Source organism: Muntiacus reevesi, chromosome 1, assembly GCF_963930625.1.
Source record: "Muntiacus reevesi chromosome 1, mMunRee1.1, whole genome shotgun sequence".
Taxonomy (NCBI): domain Eukaryota; kingdom Metazoa; phylum Chordata; class Mammalia; order Artiodactyla; family Cervidae; genus Muntiacus; species Muntiacus reevesi.
Window position 1 is genome coordinate 39,520,656 of NC_089249.1, and position 13,157 is coordinate 39,533,812.

Here is a 13,157-nt window from a genome sequence, read left to right on the forward strand (position 1 = left end):
TTCTATGGGCCGTGCCGCCTGGCAGACTACATACAGTCCATGGGGTCGCAAAGCGTCAGACACGACTGAGTGACTAACAGAGAGAACCACTTGCATCAGTCAGTGGGTGGCAACATGTTCAGCATTAGCTAATTCCTGATGTTTAAAATGTAGGCTTGGACCACATCAGGGAGCAAACTGGCACAAATATAAGAATCATTGCAGAGGGACTTCTCTGGCCGCCCAGTGTTTAAGACCCTGCACTCCCAATGCAGGAGGCATGGGTTTGATCACTGATCGGGGAATTAAGATCCTCCCTGGTGAAAAATACAAAATAAAATAAAGCTGTTTTTAAAAAGAATTACTGGGGGCTCGTTAAAAATACAGATTTTAAGATATCGCCCTTAGAGATTCTTATTCAGAAAACCTGGAGTGGGGCTCAAATTTTGTGCATTTTAAGAAGAGATTCTCAACAGCTCTTATTTATCAACAAAACATAGAAGATTTTTTTTTTTAAATCCTCCAAACCCTAAAATTTGATGAGAATTTCTGCAATTGTTCTCTTTCATCTGTTGTGTTCTTCGTATTTGACACTGTGCTTTCTCCACTTCCCAGGTTTACCTGTTAGAATCACATTTGGAGGTTTCAAACGTATCCATGCTATTTTCCACTTCTAAGTAAACATCACCGGCTGACAAAGTGTCTGTTCTTCCATACTATTGCTATGCAGTATATTTCCAATTTGCCCCTTCACACCCACTTTCCACCCTTCTCCACCTGCTCTTTGTTGTTGAAAGTGGCCCCTACTGATCACATTGATAAGCTCTGTGGCTTCAAAGTTAAATTTATCCCATGGGAGGCATCAGGGCAAAGGTAGAGCATAGGAGAACAAGGTTGGGTTATTAATTAGCCTCACCCCTCCCCTCCTGACTGCCCACGTGATCAGGGGCGGGTTGGCAGTATCACACTACTGAAGACCACCTCCCTCTCACCAGGGGGGTGGTGGGTGGTGGTGCTTTCTTATGATCAGAGCTGATCTTAGGGTTCTTCCAGGTCTAGGTTGGTCCTGTAGCCCCAAGTTACTCTACTACCTTTTGTAGATTCTCCTTAACACTTCCCAAACCTTTGCAAATAGTCCCTTTGTTAAAAATTTCCTCACTCTGTCTTAATATGGCATCTCCACTCCTGGGATTTTGATAGGGACAATAATTTAGCTTTATCTCTTTCATATGTGCTGCTTGAGCAATCAGGATTTTCTTGTTCCTTATTAAAATATTAGAAAAGATAGATTTAGAATTTAGGAATACAAAATATGAAACTTTAGAGTTTGAAAGCGCTTTATGTCTACTCCACACCATGTTTTGTAACAGGAACTAACGCAGTGTTGTAGGTTAAATATACTTCAAAGTCAAACAAACAAGCAAAAAAACTCATAGAAAAAGAGAATGGGCTTGTGGTTACCAAGGGGTAGGGTGCTGGGAGGAGAGGGCATTAGATGAAGACAGTCAAAAGATACAAACTCACAGTTATAAGATAAATTAGTACTATTGGTGTAACATGCGTGCATGTGTGCTCAGTCACTTCCGTCATTTCTGACTCTTTGTGACCCCATGGACTGTAGCCTGCCAGGACCCTCTGTCCATGGGATTCTCCAGGAAAGAATACTGGAGTGGGTTGCCAAGCTGTGGGAGAGCTTCCCAACCTGGGGATAGAACCCATGTCTCCTGCATCTCCTGCATTGCAGGTGGATTCTTTACCCACTGAGCCAGCAAGGAAGTCCAAAAATTGTTTAACAGGCCCCAGAAAGATGACAAATATAATTAATACTGCTATATGTTATATGTAAAAACTGTGGAGAGTACATTCTAAAAGTTCTGTCATCACATGAAAAACATTTTTTTCTATTTCTTTAATTTTGTATCTTTAGAAGATGATGGATGTTCACTAAACTTATTGTGATAATTGTTTCATGACATACTTAAGTCAAATCATTATGCAGTACACCTGAAATTTATATAGTGCTGTATGTCAATTATATCTCAATAAAACTGGAAATACTAAATGAATTATATCTATTCTAACTTACCATTAATTACTAGACTCATACAGAAAATATTTGCGCCATCCTGTTCATTGCACCTTTGTAAAAAATTTGCTGACAATGATCATTTTCTCTTTCAGCCTAACTATTATGCATTCTTCAACAGTTCTTCAGGATCTAGGATCTAGGGTGGTTTCTAGATCCTTCTCCATGGTGGCCATTGGCTGTGTTCCTCTGGGTGAATCCTGTTGTGTCAAAGTCATAGCTTCACAGTGAGAAAACATTTGCAAAGTAAGATGAATGTGGACAGGCTTCCAGCCGGAGAAGAGCACTGGCATCCCTAAGTGAAAGGCACACCCTTCCACTGGGAAGAGCAAGTGCAGACTAAAGGGTCTGGCTGCAAACAAAGCAACTCCTCAAAAACAGGTACACGAGTGGAGGCGGGAGTTCCTGAGGGTGGTATGACATCCTTACCACTACTCACCTTGCATGTCATAGTTTCAAGTTTAAATTTAGACCCTACTTTTTCTTCTATACTTTTTTATTTTGTATTAAGTGTACTCTGGCTTCCCTGGTGGCTCAGATGGTAAAGCATCTGCCTGCAGTGCGGGAGACCTGGGTTTGATCTCTGGGTTGGGAAGATCTGGAGAAGGAAATGGCAACCCACTCCAGTACCCTTGCCTGGAAAATCCCATGGAGCGGGGAGCCTGGTAGGTTACAGTCCATGGGGTCGCAAAGAGTTGGACACAACTGAGCAACTTCACTTTCTTTCACTAAGTATACTAGGGAAGAACAAATGTTACTTCATATTGGATCTGATCTTTTACTTCAACCTTTGTATTGTACTGCTTTTGCTATAAGTTAACCACTAAAGGGATGTTACCTGTAACTTGAAGTATACATAGGGCTTCCCAGGTGGCTCAGTGGTAAAGATTCCACCCGCCAAAGCTGGACATGCAGGAGACTCAGGTTCAATCCTTGGATGGGGAAGATCCCCTGGAGAAGGAAGTGGCAACCCACTCCAGTATTCTTGCCTAGAAAATCCCATGGACAGAGGAGCCCGGTGGGCTGTAGTCCATGGGGTCACAAAGAATCGGACACACCAGAGCATGCGTGAATGCAAAGCATACATGACAGCCCACCTCTGGGAACCCTAACTCCCATGTCTGAATGTTGGGCTAAAATGCCTCTATTTAAGCTCACTGGAAACATCCTGACCAGGCCCACTTGTAAATGGCTGCAGGAAAGAAGAAATTAACAGTCCCCTTTGGATTATGGCCAAAATCAGAAAATACTTGAAAAAATGTATCACCTTTTAAAATTTTACCTCCTGCTGCTGCTGCTAAGTCGCTTCAGTCGTGTCCGACTCTGTGCAGCCCCATAGACGGCAGCCCACCAGGCTCCACCATCCCTGGGATTCTCCAGGCAAGAACACTGGAGTGGGTTGCCATTTCCCTCTCCAATGCACGAAAGTGAAAAGTGAAAGTGAAGTTGCTCAGTCATCTCCGACTCTTCGAGACCACAGGGACTGCAGCCTACCAGGCTCCTTCCTCCATGGGATTTTCCAAGCAAGAGTACTGGAGTGGGTTGCCATTGCCTTCTCCTTTTCCTCCTGACACCTCGCCTACTTTGTTCTATAAAGTAAAGTAGCATCCAAACTTAGACAACACAGTTCTCTAGTCCACCATCTTCTAGGTCTGCTGGCTTTCCAGATGAAGTCACCATTCTTCCCCAAATGACTCATCTCTTGATTTACTGGCCTGTCATGCAGTAAGCAGTATGAACTTGGTCTCAGCAACATAAAGAGAGGACAAATGGAATTCTAGTTGGGCAAGCTAGACTTCAACAGTACTTGAACTGAGAACTTCCAGATGTTCAAGTTGGATTTGGAAAAGGCCAGAGAACAAATTGCCAACATCTATTGGATGAAAAAGCAAGAGAATCCCAGAAAAACATCTACTTCTGCTTTATTGACTATGCTAAAGCCTTTGATTGTGTGGATCGCAACAAACTGTGGAAAATTCTCAAAGATGTGGAAATACCAGACTACCTTACCTGCCTCCTGAGAAATCTGTATGTAGGTCAAGAAGCAACAGTTAGAACCAGACATGAAACAATAGACTGGTTCCAAATTGGGAAAGGAGTACATCAAGGCTGTATATTGTCACCCTGCTTATTTAACTTATATGCAGAGTACATCATGCAAAATGCCAGACTGGATGAAGCACAAGCTGGAATCAAAATTGCAGGAAGAAAAATCAATACCCTTAGATATACAGACGAAAGCACCCTTATGACAGAAAGTGAAGAGGAACTAAAGAGCCTCTTGATGAAAGTGAAAGAGGAGAGTGAAAATGTTGGCTTAAAACTCAACATTCAAAAAAGGAAGATCATGGCATCTGGTCCATCACTTCATGGCAAATAGATGATGAAACAATGGAAAGAGTAACAGACTTTATTTTGGGGGGCTACCAAATCACTGCAGATAATGACTGCACCCATGAAATTAAAAGACATTTGCTCCTTGGAAGAAAAGACAGCATATTAAAAAGCAGAGACATTACTTTGCCAACAAAGGTCTGTCTAGTCAAAGCAATGGTTTTTCCAGTAGTCATGTCTGGATATGAGAGTTGGACCATAAAGAAAGCTGAGCACCAAAGAATTGCTGCTTTTGAACTGTGGTGTTGGAGAAGACTCTTGAGAGTCCCTTGGACTGCAAGGAGATCCAACCAGTCCATCCTAAAGGAAATCAGTCCTGAATATTCATTGGAAGGACTGATGCTGAAGCTGAAACTCCAATACTTTGGTCATGTGATACAAAGAATGGACTCATTGCAAAAGATCCTATGCTGGGAAAGATTGAAGGCAGGAGCAGAAGGGAACAATAGAGGATGAGATGGTTGGGTGGCATCACCACCTCCATGGACATGAGTTTGAGCAGGCTCCAGGAGTAGGTGATGGACAAGGAAGCCTGGTGTGCTGCAGCCCATGGGGTCACAAAGAGTTGGACACGACTGAGTAGCTGAACTGAAATGATGTGGGCTTTAAATTCCTATGACCTGGAAATCCATTCTCTTTACCCAGTTCCAATCCAAACGTGTCCTTCGGGCTTCCAGATTTCTGGCCAGACAGTAATAATGTTGTTGCTGCACAACAGTGAGTATAGAATCAACAGCAGAAGAAATGTTGTCCAGTGCTGGGCACCTCTCATGCTCACTCTGTGTCCCAGGATTTATTGCTACTGTGAACTTTGATTGTCTAATTCAGGCAAACTGGAGGATCCCAAGCATGAGATCTTTCCTCAAAATGATGACATGGCATTAGAACCCAAAACTCTTTTCCCTCTATCATCCTGCCTCTCTTTTCGGTTAATTTACTTCATTCTTTTACCACAAATTACAAAACTGACATGAAGAAATGAATACTGCTAGTACCCTAGAGCATTCAGGTCAGATAGAAAGCCCTCGAATTGCACAACTGCCTTGAAAGTATTGGGGAAAGATAGCTGTGTGCACATTACATTTGACACAACTTAGGGGTGAAGCAAGCCATCATTTTATTTTTCGGATTCTATAACCTAGCTTTTGCATCTACGTCTAAACTTTAAAGGATAAACAGCTTTTCAATGAATGGAACCAAGGCAATAAAAAGAATACTCATTGTCAGGGTCTTGAGTTTACATCTCCAGTTTGCCACCAGCTCAGAACTGTACAGTTTAAAGCTGCATCAGGTCTCAGGGATAACCTGGTGCAATAAAATTTAGAACCCAAGAGGTCATGACAAAGTCAAACCAGAACTTGCCTATCAATCCCACACTTTTTCGCATGCACAGTGCTTACTTCCTGTGTAACTGTGCCTTCTTTGTTTAATTGGGTCTCAGAACAAGGCCACAGATATTTGCTTATAGCATTTAATACAACTTCATCTTGAGATTCGAGGTAAATATCTCCTTTATTAAAGAAAAGGGGAGAGGAAGGACATAAATGATATCTTAAAAGCCTTCTACCAAGAGTACTGAGGGCCTAGCAAAAATAGATTTGAAGGACTTTAGAGAAATATGGATGACTTCTAACCAGCTGATAGGAAAAAGGGGTGATGTTGGAAATGCCTCATCAAAAGTTGATTTCACCCACTATTCTGAGCTAAACTATACTGCATGAAAGAGTCTGGCACTCAGACAACTCTTAGTAGTCACTTAAGGGAAGTGGGTGTGTGTGAAACCATTTCCCACATCTGCATGTCAAAATTCTGGCAGATCAATAGGGCAGAAGTAATCAAAATTACAGCAGATGCTAATGAGAGTGGCAGAACCTCCAGTGGTTCAGATGATTCCAAACTGAGCGAGCTCGTGCAACTCCAAGTGGCTGAATGCCTCCCAAGGACAGATCACAGTGATATCTGCAAGAAAGAGAGAGAAGAACTGATAAACCAATCTCACTCCCCAGAAGAGCCTCTTCTGCACAAAAGGACATCATTCAGGCAAAGACACCTCGCCCTTGTCTCCCATCTGTTGCCCAGAAGACGGGGAAGAACAGCCCTTCATCACAGGAAGGATCAGAACAACTGTTTCATTAATCCTCTTCGGGGCTCTGATTCCACCCAAACAGGCTCCCCCAGGATCTGTGTTAGTTTAATTTGGCATCCTTTCCGGGGAGATGTTCCAAGATTTCGGACTGGGACTATTCTGTGGGAGTGTAGTTCTCTGATCATTCGAAGTCTCACCAGAACACTAAGGAGGGGACAGAGGTGGAATTCTAGTTAGGTCATGGGTTAAAGTGAGAAGTTGTTGTTGTTTAGTCGCTAAGTTGTGTCTGAAACTCTCTGTGACTCCATAGACTGTAGCCTTCCAGACTCGCCTGCCCATAGGATTTCCCAGGCCAGAATACTGGAGTGGGTTGCCATGCCCTTCTTCAGTGGATCTTCCTGACCCAGGGATCGAACCTGTATCTTGGGGCACTTTAAATTCGCATGGTCTTGAAATGTAGTTTCCCTACTACCTACCAACCAGATAGGCTTCTCTAACTGCTCTCAAGCTCCTTTATGTATTGTTAAAATTATAATATTGTTCCCAAGTTACAGAGAAGCTGACTGATACGCAAAGAGGTTAAATACCTAAAGAAAAAAAAAAATCTCATGGTTGTAGAGACTGAACTAGAACCAGGTCAAAGACTTCAGAATTTCCCTCAGAATAAACCTCTTGTCACTATTCCAAATAGTTTGGCAGAGTTAAGGATATGTTCCAGAGTCCAAAGTGAATTTTCTGGCCTTATATGCACATGGTCAAAATAGAGAAGCATTTGATTTAGAAGAATGGCAGATGAGCTTTATCAAAGTGACCAGAAATTCTATTTGAGATCTAAGGAGTGGCACTGAACAATAAAAAGTAAATAATAAGATATGCTTATGACTGATTCATGTATGGCAGAAACCAACACAATATTGTAAAGCAATTATCCTCCAATTAAAAATAAATTTTAAAAAGTAAATGTACTGAGAGTTGTCCAGGAAGGAAACTGATTGCTACGAATGCCATAATTTGTCAAAAGTGTATTGGATGAGTTGAAAACTTGTGTCCACACACAAAACCTGCAAAAGAAGTTTATAGTAGCTTTATTCGTAATTGCCAAAAACCTGGAAGCAATCAAGATGCCTATCAACAGGATAAATAAACTGTGATACAACCATACAATAAAATATCTAGTGATAAAAAAGAAATGAGCTATCAAACCATGTCAAGATATGGAGGAAGTTTAGATAAATATTACTAAGTAAAAGAGCTCTTACTATATGATTCTAACTGTAGGACTATCTGGAAAAGGCAAAACTATAGAGCAGGAAGAGAACGGGGCAACAGAGGATGAGATGGTTGGATGGCATCACCAACTCAATGGACATGAATTTGAGCAAGCTCTGGGAGAGAGTAAAGGGCAGGGAAGCCTGGTGTGTAGCAGTCCATGGGGTCACAAAGAGTCGGACACGACTCAGTGACTGAACAACTGCAACGATAGAGACAGTAAAAAGGTTAGTGGTTGTCAGGAGTTTATGGGGAGAAAGGATTGAACAGATAGCGCACAGGAGATCTGGGGGCTAGTGATTCCATATGAACCTGTAATGGTGGATACCTAAGAACTGGACAACACAAAGAATGAACAAGCTATTTCAGCTAATAAAAATGTGTTAATGTTGGTTCATGAAGTATAACAAATGTACCACACTAAATGCAGGAGGTTAATAATAGGGGGTACGACTGATGTACGGGGAAAGAAGGTGGCAGAGGGGATCTGTAGGAATCCCTTAAAAATCCTGCCTAATTTTTCTGTAATCCTAAAATTTCTTTAAAATCTTAAGTCTATTAATTTTTAAAAGAGAATATGAAGTAGTTTGCATGTATTATCCAACCAATAAAAATTCTAGCCAATGAAAACTTATTACTCCAGATACTTTAGTATCTAGGGCCCTGTTCTGAGTGCCAGAGGACGTGTAAAAAAGAGGAAGCTTGTGAGGGAGTGGCTGGCCCGGTGGAGAGGAAAGGCTCTCCAGGCCCCACCCTTGTTTCCAATAGCTCACTCTGTAGCCTCAGATTATCATTTAATTCCTCTATGTTTCCGATTTCTCTCCTGAAAAATAAAGGAGTTGGGCTAAACTCATTCTGAGAATTGTTCTACTGTGAATGTCTACAATTCACTATTGTATGCCTGAGAGAGAGAGAGACAGTGTGTGTGTGTACAATCAGTTGTGTCTGACCTCTGTGACCCCATAGACTGTAGCCTGCCCGTCTCCCCTGTCCATGGGGTTCTCCAGGCAAGAATACAGGAATGGATTGCCATTTCCCTCCTCCAGGGGATCTTCCTGACACAGGGATCAAACCCACGACCCATCCATCTCCTGCATTAGCAGGCAGATTCTTTACCACTGGGCCACCAAGGAAGCCCACACCTTCTAGAGTATATAACAAAACACAAGGATTCATTGAACTTTGGGACTAGTCTGATTTCTCTGAGTTTTTGCCTCTGGGCACACACATACTTATTTAGGAAGTTAAATTAAAACCCTACATTCCTAGGTCTTCAAAAAAATCTGTTGCGTTATGTATTTCCAATGACGTTGAACTGCTCCTTGAGGCCTGAAGCAGAAAAAATGGTCAAAGTCCGGGTGTAAGATTCTCACTTAAATATTCAGATTGCTCACCTGTTCCTAGTCCCTCCATGCCTGGAATGTCATCTCCAAACCTATGGAAAAAACACAAGTGAAGTTAGCTGATACCGGAGCCAAAAGATCCTGGAATGAGTCATGTGAAGAGTTTCCTGATTCAAGGGGAAAGAAGAGGCTTCAGTTTTTGTATTTCAGAAAATCCTTTTGTGTGCACTGAACTAGGGCAAAGGAAATGTCAGTCAAACAGGTTTTAAACAATGTGTCCCAAAAGAGAGAGTTTCCCTCTGTAAAAATGTAACCTAAGACAATTGAGAGCCAGGGGGCAAAAAAAAAGTTGGTGGGGCAAGGTGGTCAAGCTCTACTTTTTAAACTAAAAATTGGAATGAGAAAGCAATATGAAAAGTCATTAAAATGATTAATTTATTCATTTGTTTAGTTTATCCAAAAGTACATATTAAGCATCTGCTTTGTTCCTGGAATTGTATTAGGTACTGAGAGTTAAGGAAAAAACAAACACACAAATTTTCTCTCAGGGTCTCAGTCTCAGGGAACAGATGAAAGAAAGAGATGTACTATAAAATAGTACAAGTTATAATAACTGAATGTACAAAATGCAAACATGGAAGAAATGATAATGTTTGTCTAAGGGAGTCAGTAATGGTTTCCAAAAGAAATTAACATGAGTGTGTGTTGAAAAATAAATCAGATTTTGCGAGGGAGAAAAAGAGAAAAACAAAGAACTGAAGAGAGAAAATCTGAAGCCAGAAAAATAAACTGTGTGTTCTAGAAGCAGCCAGTGATTCTGTGTTCCAAATTAAAGCACAGTTTACATCAGCAAGAGAGTGGTCATGAAGAGTCTGGAAGGTCAAGCCAAAGGTCACTGTGAAAGGGTCCATTGTCCATGTTAAATGTAGCTGTATATGTGGGAGCTGAGAGAGAAAGGATTCCAGGACTGAAAAAATATGATTCAGCAAAGATTGTGTTAGGAAACAGAGTGAGGTGGAAATTTTTATAAGTCTATTTAATATGGTGAGCATGAATCTCTCATATAGGAAACCTTCTTTTTCATTTTGGTCTTACCCTTTCACACCTTTCTTAGGAGGCTTGCTCTTGAACTGACGAGACTGCCTCTGCTTGAACTTAGGGGGCCCTTTGCGTGGGGTGGTGGGACCCTGGTTTGAAGTCGGAGGAGCCAACGCAGTATTGTCGCTCATTCTGCTAGTGTTTGGGTGGTTGATGGTTTTCTTTCAGGCTGTTTGAACAGTGAGAGAGAGAGAAAGAAAGATTCTTCAATGTATGATGACCGTTGCTTACTAGACCTTTACAACAATCTTTGCGGGCAGGGGGACGGGAAGAAAAGCATCTTGATAAAGAAGCTTGGCATTTTGTATTGACAGCAAAAGGGAGAAGTTACCATCTTTTAAAGAAGTTACCATCTAAGAAAATGAGGTATATGTCAATGGAGGCAGCCAGTAGAGTAGGCTACAAGCCAAAAACTGATAAATCGAGGTAGATTTGTTGTTCCAGTAAGTCTGCCAACAGCTTTCTGTATGAATGTATAATAATTATGTCCTTTTCATTGACCACTAGTTCCACCATCTGTAACGGGAGAGAAATGTGCTAAAGACTATCTAGACTTGGCAGCACTGAAATGTTCTGTAAGCTTTACATATTTTTCCATCTAGCTACAAAGTAATCTGATTCTAAATGTTTATTGACCCATTCTTATGGCCCGTTTTCTTTATGGCCCGTATTTTATTTAATCTTCATGTGATCCTAAGACTTGTTTTCTAGTTATGGGAGGTGACAGTGTAGTAGTCTGGATAGGGGTAACTCTGAACCAGGTATACTGACACTACAAAAGCATTCAATACATTTCCGGCACACACACACACACACACACACACACACACACACACACACGCACACACACACGCAAGACAATAAGAGGTGATTAAGTCGTAAGTTTGTACTTTAACTCCCCTGCCAGATAAGAAATTCTTTAGCCACTTATTTCTCAGGAATCTTCAACTTTTTCTCCTATCCAAAAAGAACTTATCCAATATGGTTTTCCCAGACTTACATTTTAGTTACAAAAAGATACATTGTCATTCTTTAAGTACAAATAAAAGAACATAACAAATCACTGTTATTACATGTTACAATAACATGTGATAACAAATTAATAGGAAACACTAAACTAAAAGATTTTTTTCTTTTTCCTTTTCTATCACAAAAGTTGATAGTGCTCAATCTGGGAATGGAGATTCTGAAAAAGCTCCAAAACCTTAAACTCCTACCTTGAACCAACCTCTTCCATGACCTACTGTCTGTTTTCATAGAATTCTATATTTCATCCATTATAAATGTATGCTAGTATCCTTAACTTCAGTTCTCCCTGACAATGCTAGGCTCATGAAACCATGTTTTCTCCCTCTCTCTGCTACAATAGTGAAAGTGAAAGTCACTCAGTCATGTCCAACTACACAGTCCATGGAATTCTCCAGGACAGAATACTGGAGTGGGTAGCCCTTCTCTTCTCCCAGGGAACTTGCCAACCCAGGAATCGAACCCAGGTCTCCTGCATTGCAGGCAGATTCTTTACCAGCTGAGCCACAAGGGAAGCCCAATACACATCCCTCAAATCTTGCTCCGGGAGAGGAGTGGGAGCCCTTGACCTTGTCCCCCCATCAGGGTGGGGGCCTCAGCCAAGAGGGCCTGACTGCCCTCTTTGTGTCTGAACAGATGGAGGCTGTGCTGGTCTCTACACACTTTCATTTGGCGGCAGTTCCAGCAGGTGGGCCATGGCCTCCAAGCCTCGGCCTTTCTGGCTGGCTGCTCCCCACGCTCCTCATCACCTCCGTGCTCATCCCTGCAAGTGTGGGTGCTGAGGCTGCCCTGGGGAGACCCTCCTCCTGTTCTCCACGTCAGAGACCCTCCTGCCTGCCCCAGGCCGTGTCTGGCACTTGCTGTGGGTCAGTGCATGCCCCCGGCTCTCCTACGCCCGCTCCTTCTCTGTCTCATCTTGCAGGTTTTGGGGTTTGAGGTCGCATCCCTCAAATCTTACATTGTAAAATTTATCAACTGTTTCTTATGACTGTCAAAATCATGTTAAATTATTAATAAATCCTTGCCTCTAAGATGTTTTTCCTATTTTCTTTTCCTCAATCACTATTTTCATTCTCTCCTGCCAGTCCTCAACTTGTCTAATAGAAACACATTGATGACGCTGTGAGCTAGAACCTAGAAGAGAGTGAAGCTGGCCATGTCCCTGGATCACCTGTGCATGCAGTGGATCTTGTCTTTTTTCTTTTTTTTAATATATATGTTTTTTGTTTTGGACCATTTTTTAAGTCTTTATGGAGTTTGTTACAATATTGCTTTTTTTTTTTTTTTTTTAAGTTTTGGCTTTTTGGCCATGAGGCAGGAAGGATTCTTAGCTCCCTGACCACGGATTAAGCCCACATCTCTGCATTGGAGGGTGATATCTTGACCACTGGACCACCAGGGAAGTCCCCCGCGGATCTTGTCTTTATCCCTCACTGGAATATGCCGCATGAAGCTGTTTTTTTCAGTCTCTATTTATTCCGGTACCCTCAGAACCTACAAGAGTATGTGGTATATAGCAGGTGTGCCATATATATTTGTCAAATGAGTGAATACATAAATGAAAAGACTGAACAAATGCCTTGAACCTTGTGTCTTGAGATCCCGACCCTGTGACTTTCTCCATCAAGCCACAGGGAAGGCATCAGCTGATCCTCACCTCATAAACCCCTCGGTGGTTTTTGGGAAATGTTCTGCCAACTTCTCTGCCCACTGAATCCAGTTCTGTGCTGTGGGCTCTCTCCTGCCCTGGTAAACAGGCCAATCCTGTGCCTCCCCCAAGTGTGTTTGGGACCATGGGAACGGCTGGAGGGCAGCCAAGGGCAGCATTACCCTCACCCTGTGCCACCAGTGACTGACACGTCCCAACTCTGCCAAA

General features: G+C 42.1%; 1 protein-coding gene across 1 annotated transcript; it reads right to left on the reverse strand.

The window, feature by feature from the left end:
* Positions 1–5,566: 5,566 nt before the first annotated feature.
* On the reverse strand, positions 5,567–10,419 carry PDE6H (phosphodiesterase 6H). Its single transcript, XM_065922045.1, has 3 exons — positions 10,253–10,419; positions 9,209–9,249; positions 5,567–6,418 (listed from the first exon to the last, which is right to left on the reverse strand). Exons 1-3 carry the CDS (start codon positions 10,384–10,386, stop codon positions 6,342–6,344), a joined length of 252 nt encoding a protein of 83 aa, XP_065778117.1. The 5' UTR covers positions 10,387–10,419; the 3' UTR covers positions 5,567–6,341.
* Between the last annotated feature and the right edge of the window lie 2,738 nt (positions 10,420–13,157).

Excerpts from the sequence above, each read along its gene's own strand:
- PDE6H (XM_065922045.1), bottom strand. The coding sequence starts at position 10,386 with ATGAGCGACAATACTGCGTTGGCTCCTCCGACTTCAAACCAGGGTCCC. Across the intron at positions 9,250-10,252 it reads CCTAAGAAAGGTGTGAAAGG|GTTTGGAGATGACATTCCAG; the intron begins GTAAGACCAAAA and ends TTTTTTCCATAG. Across the intron at positions 6,419-9,208 it reads CATGGAGGGACTAGGAACAG|ATATCACTGTGATCTGTCCT; the intron begins GTGAGCAATCTG and ends TCTTTCTTGCAG.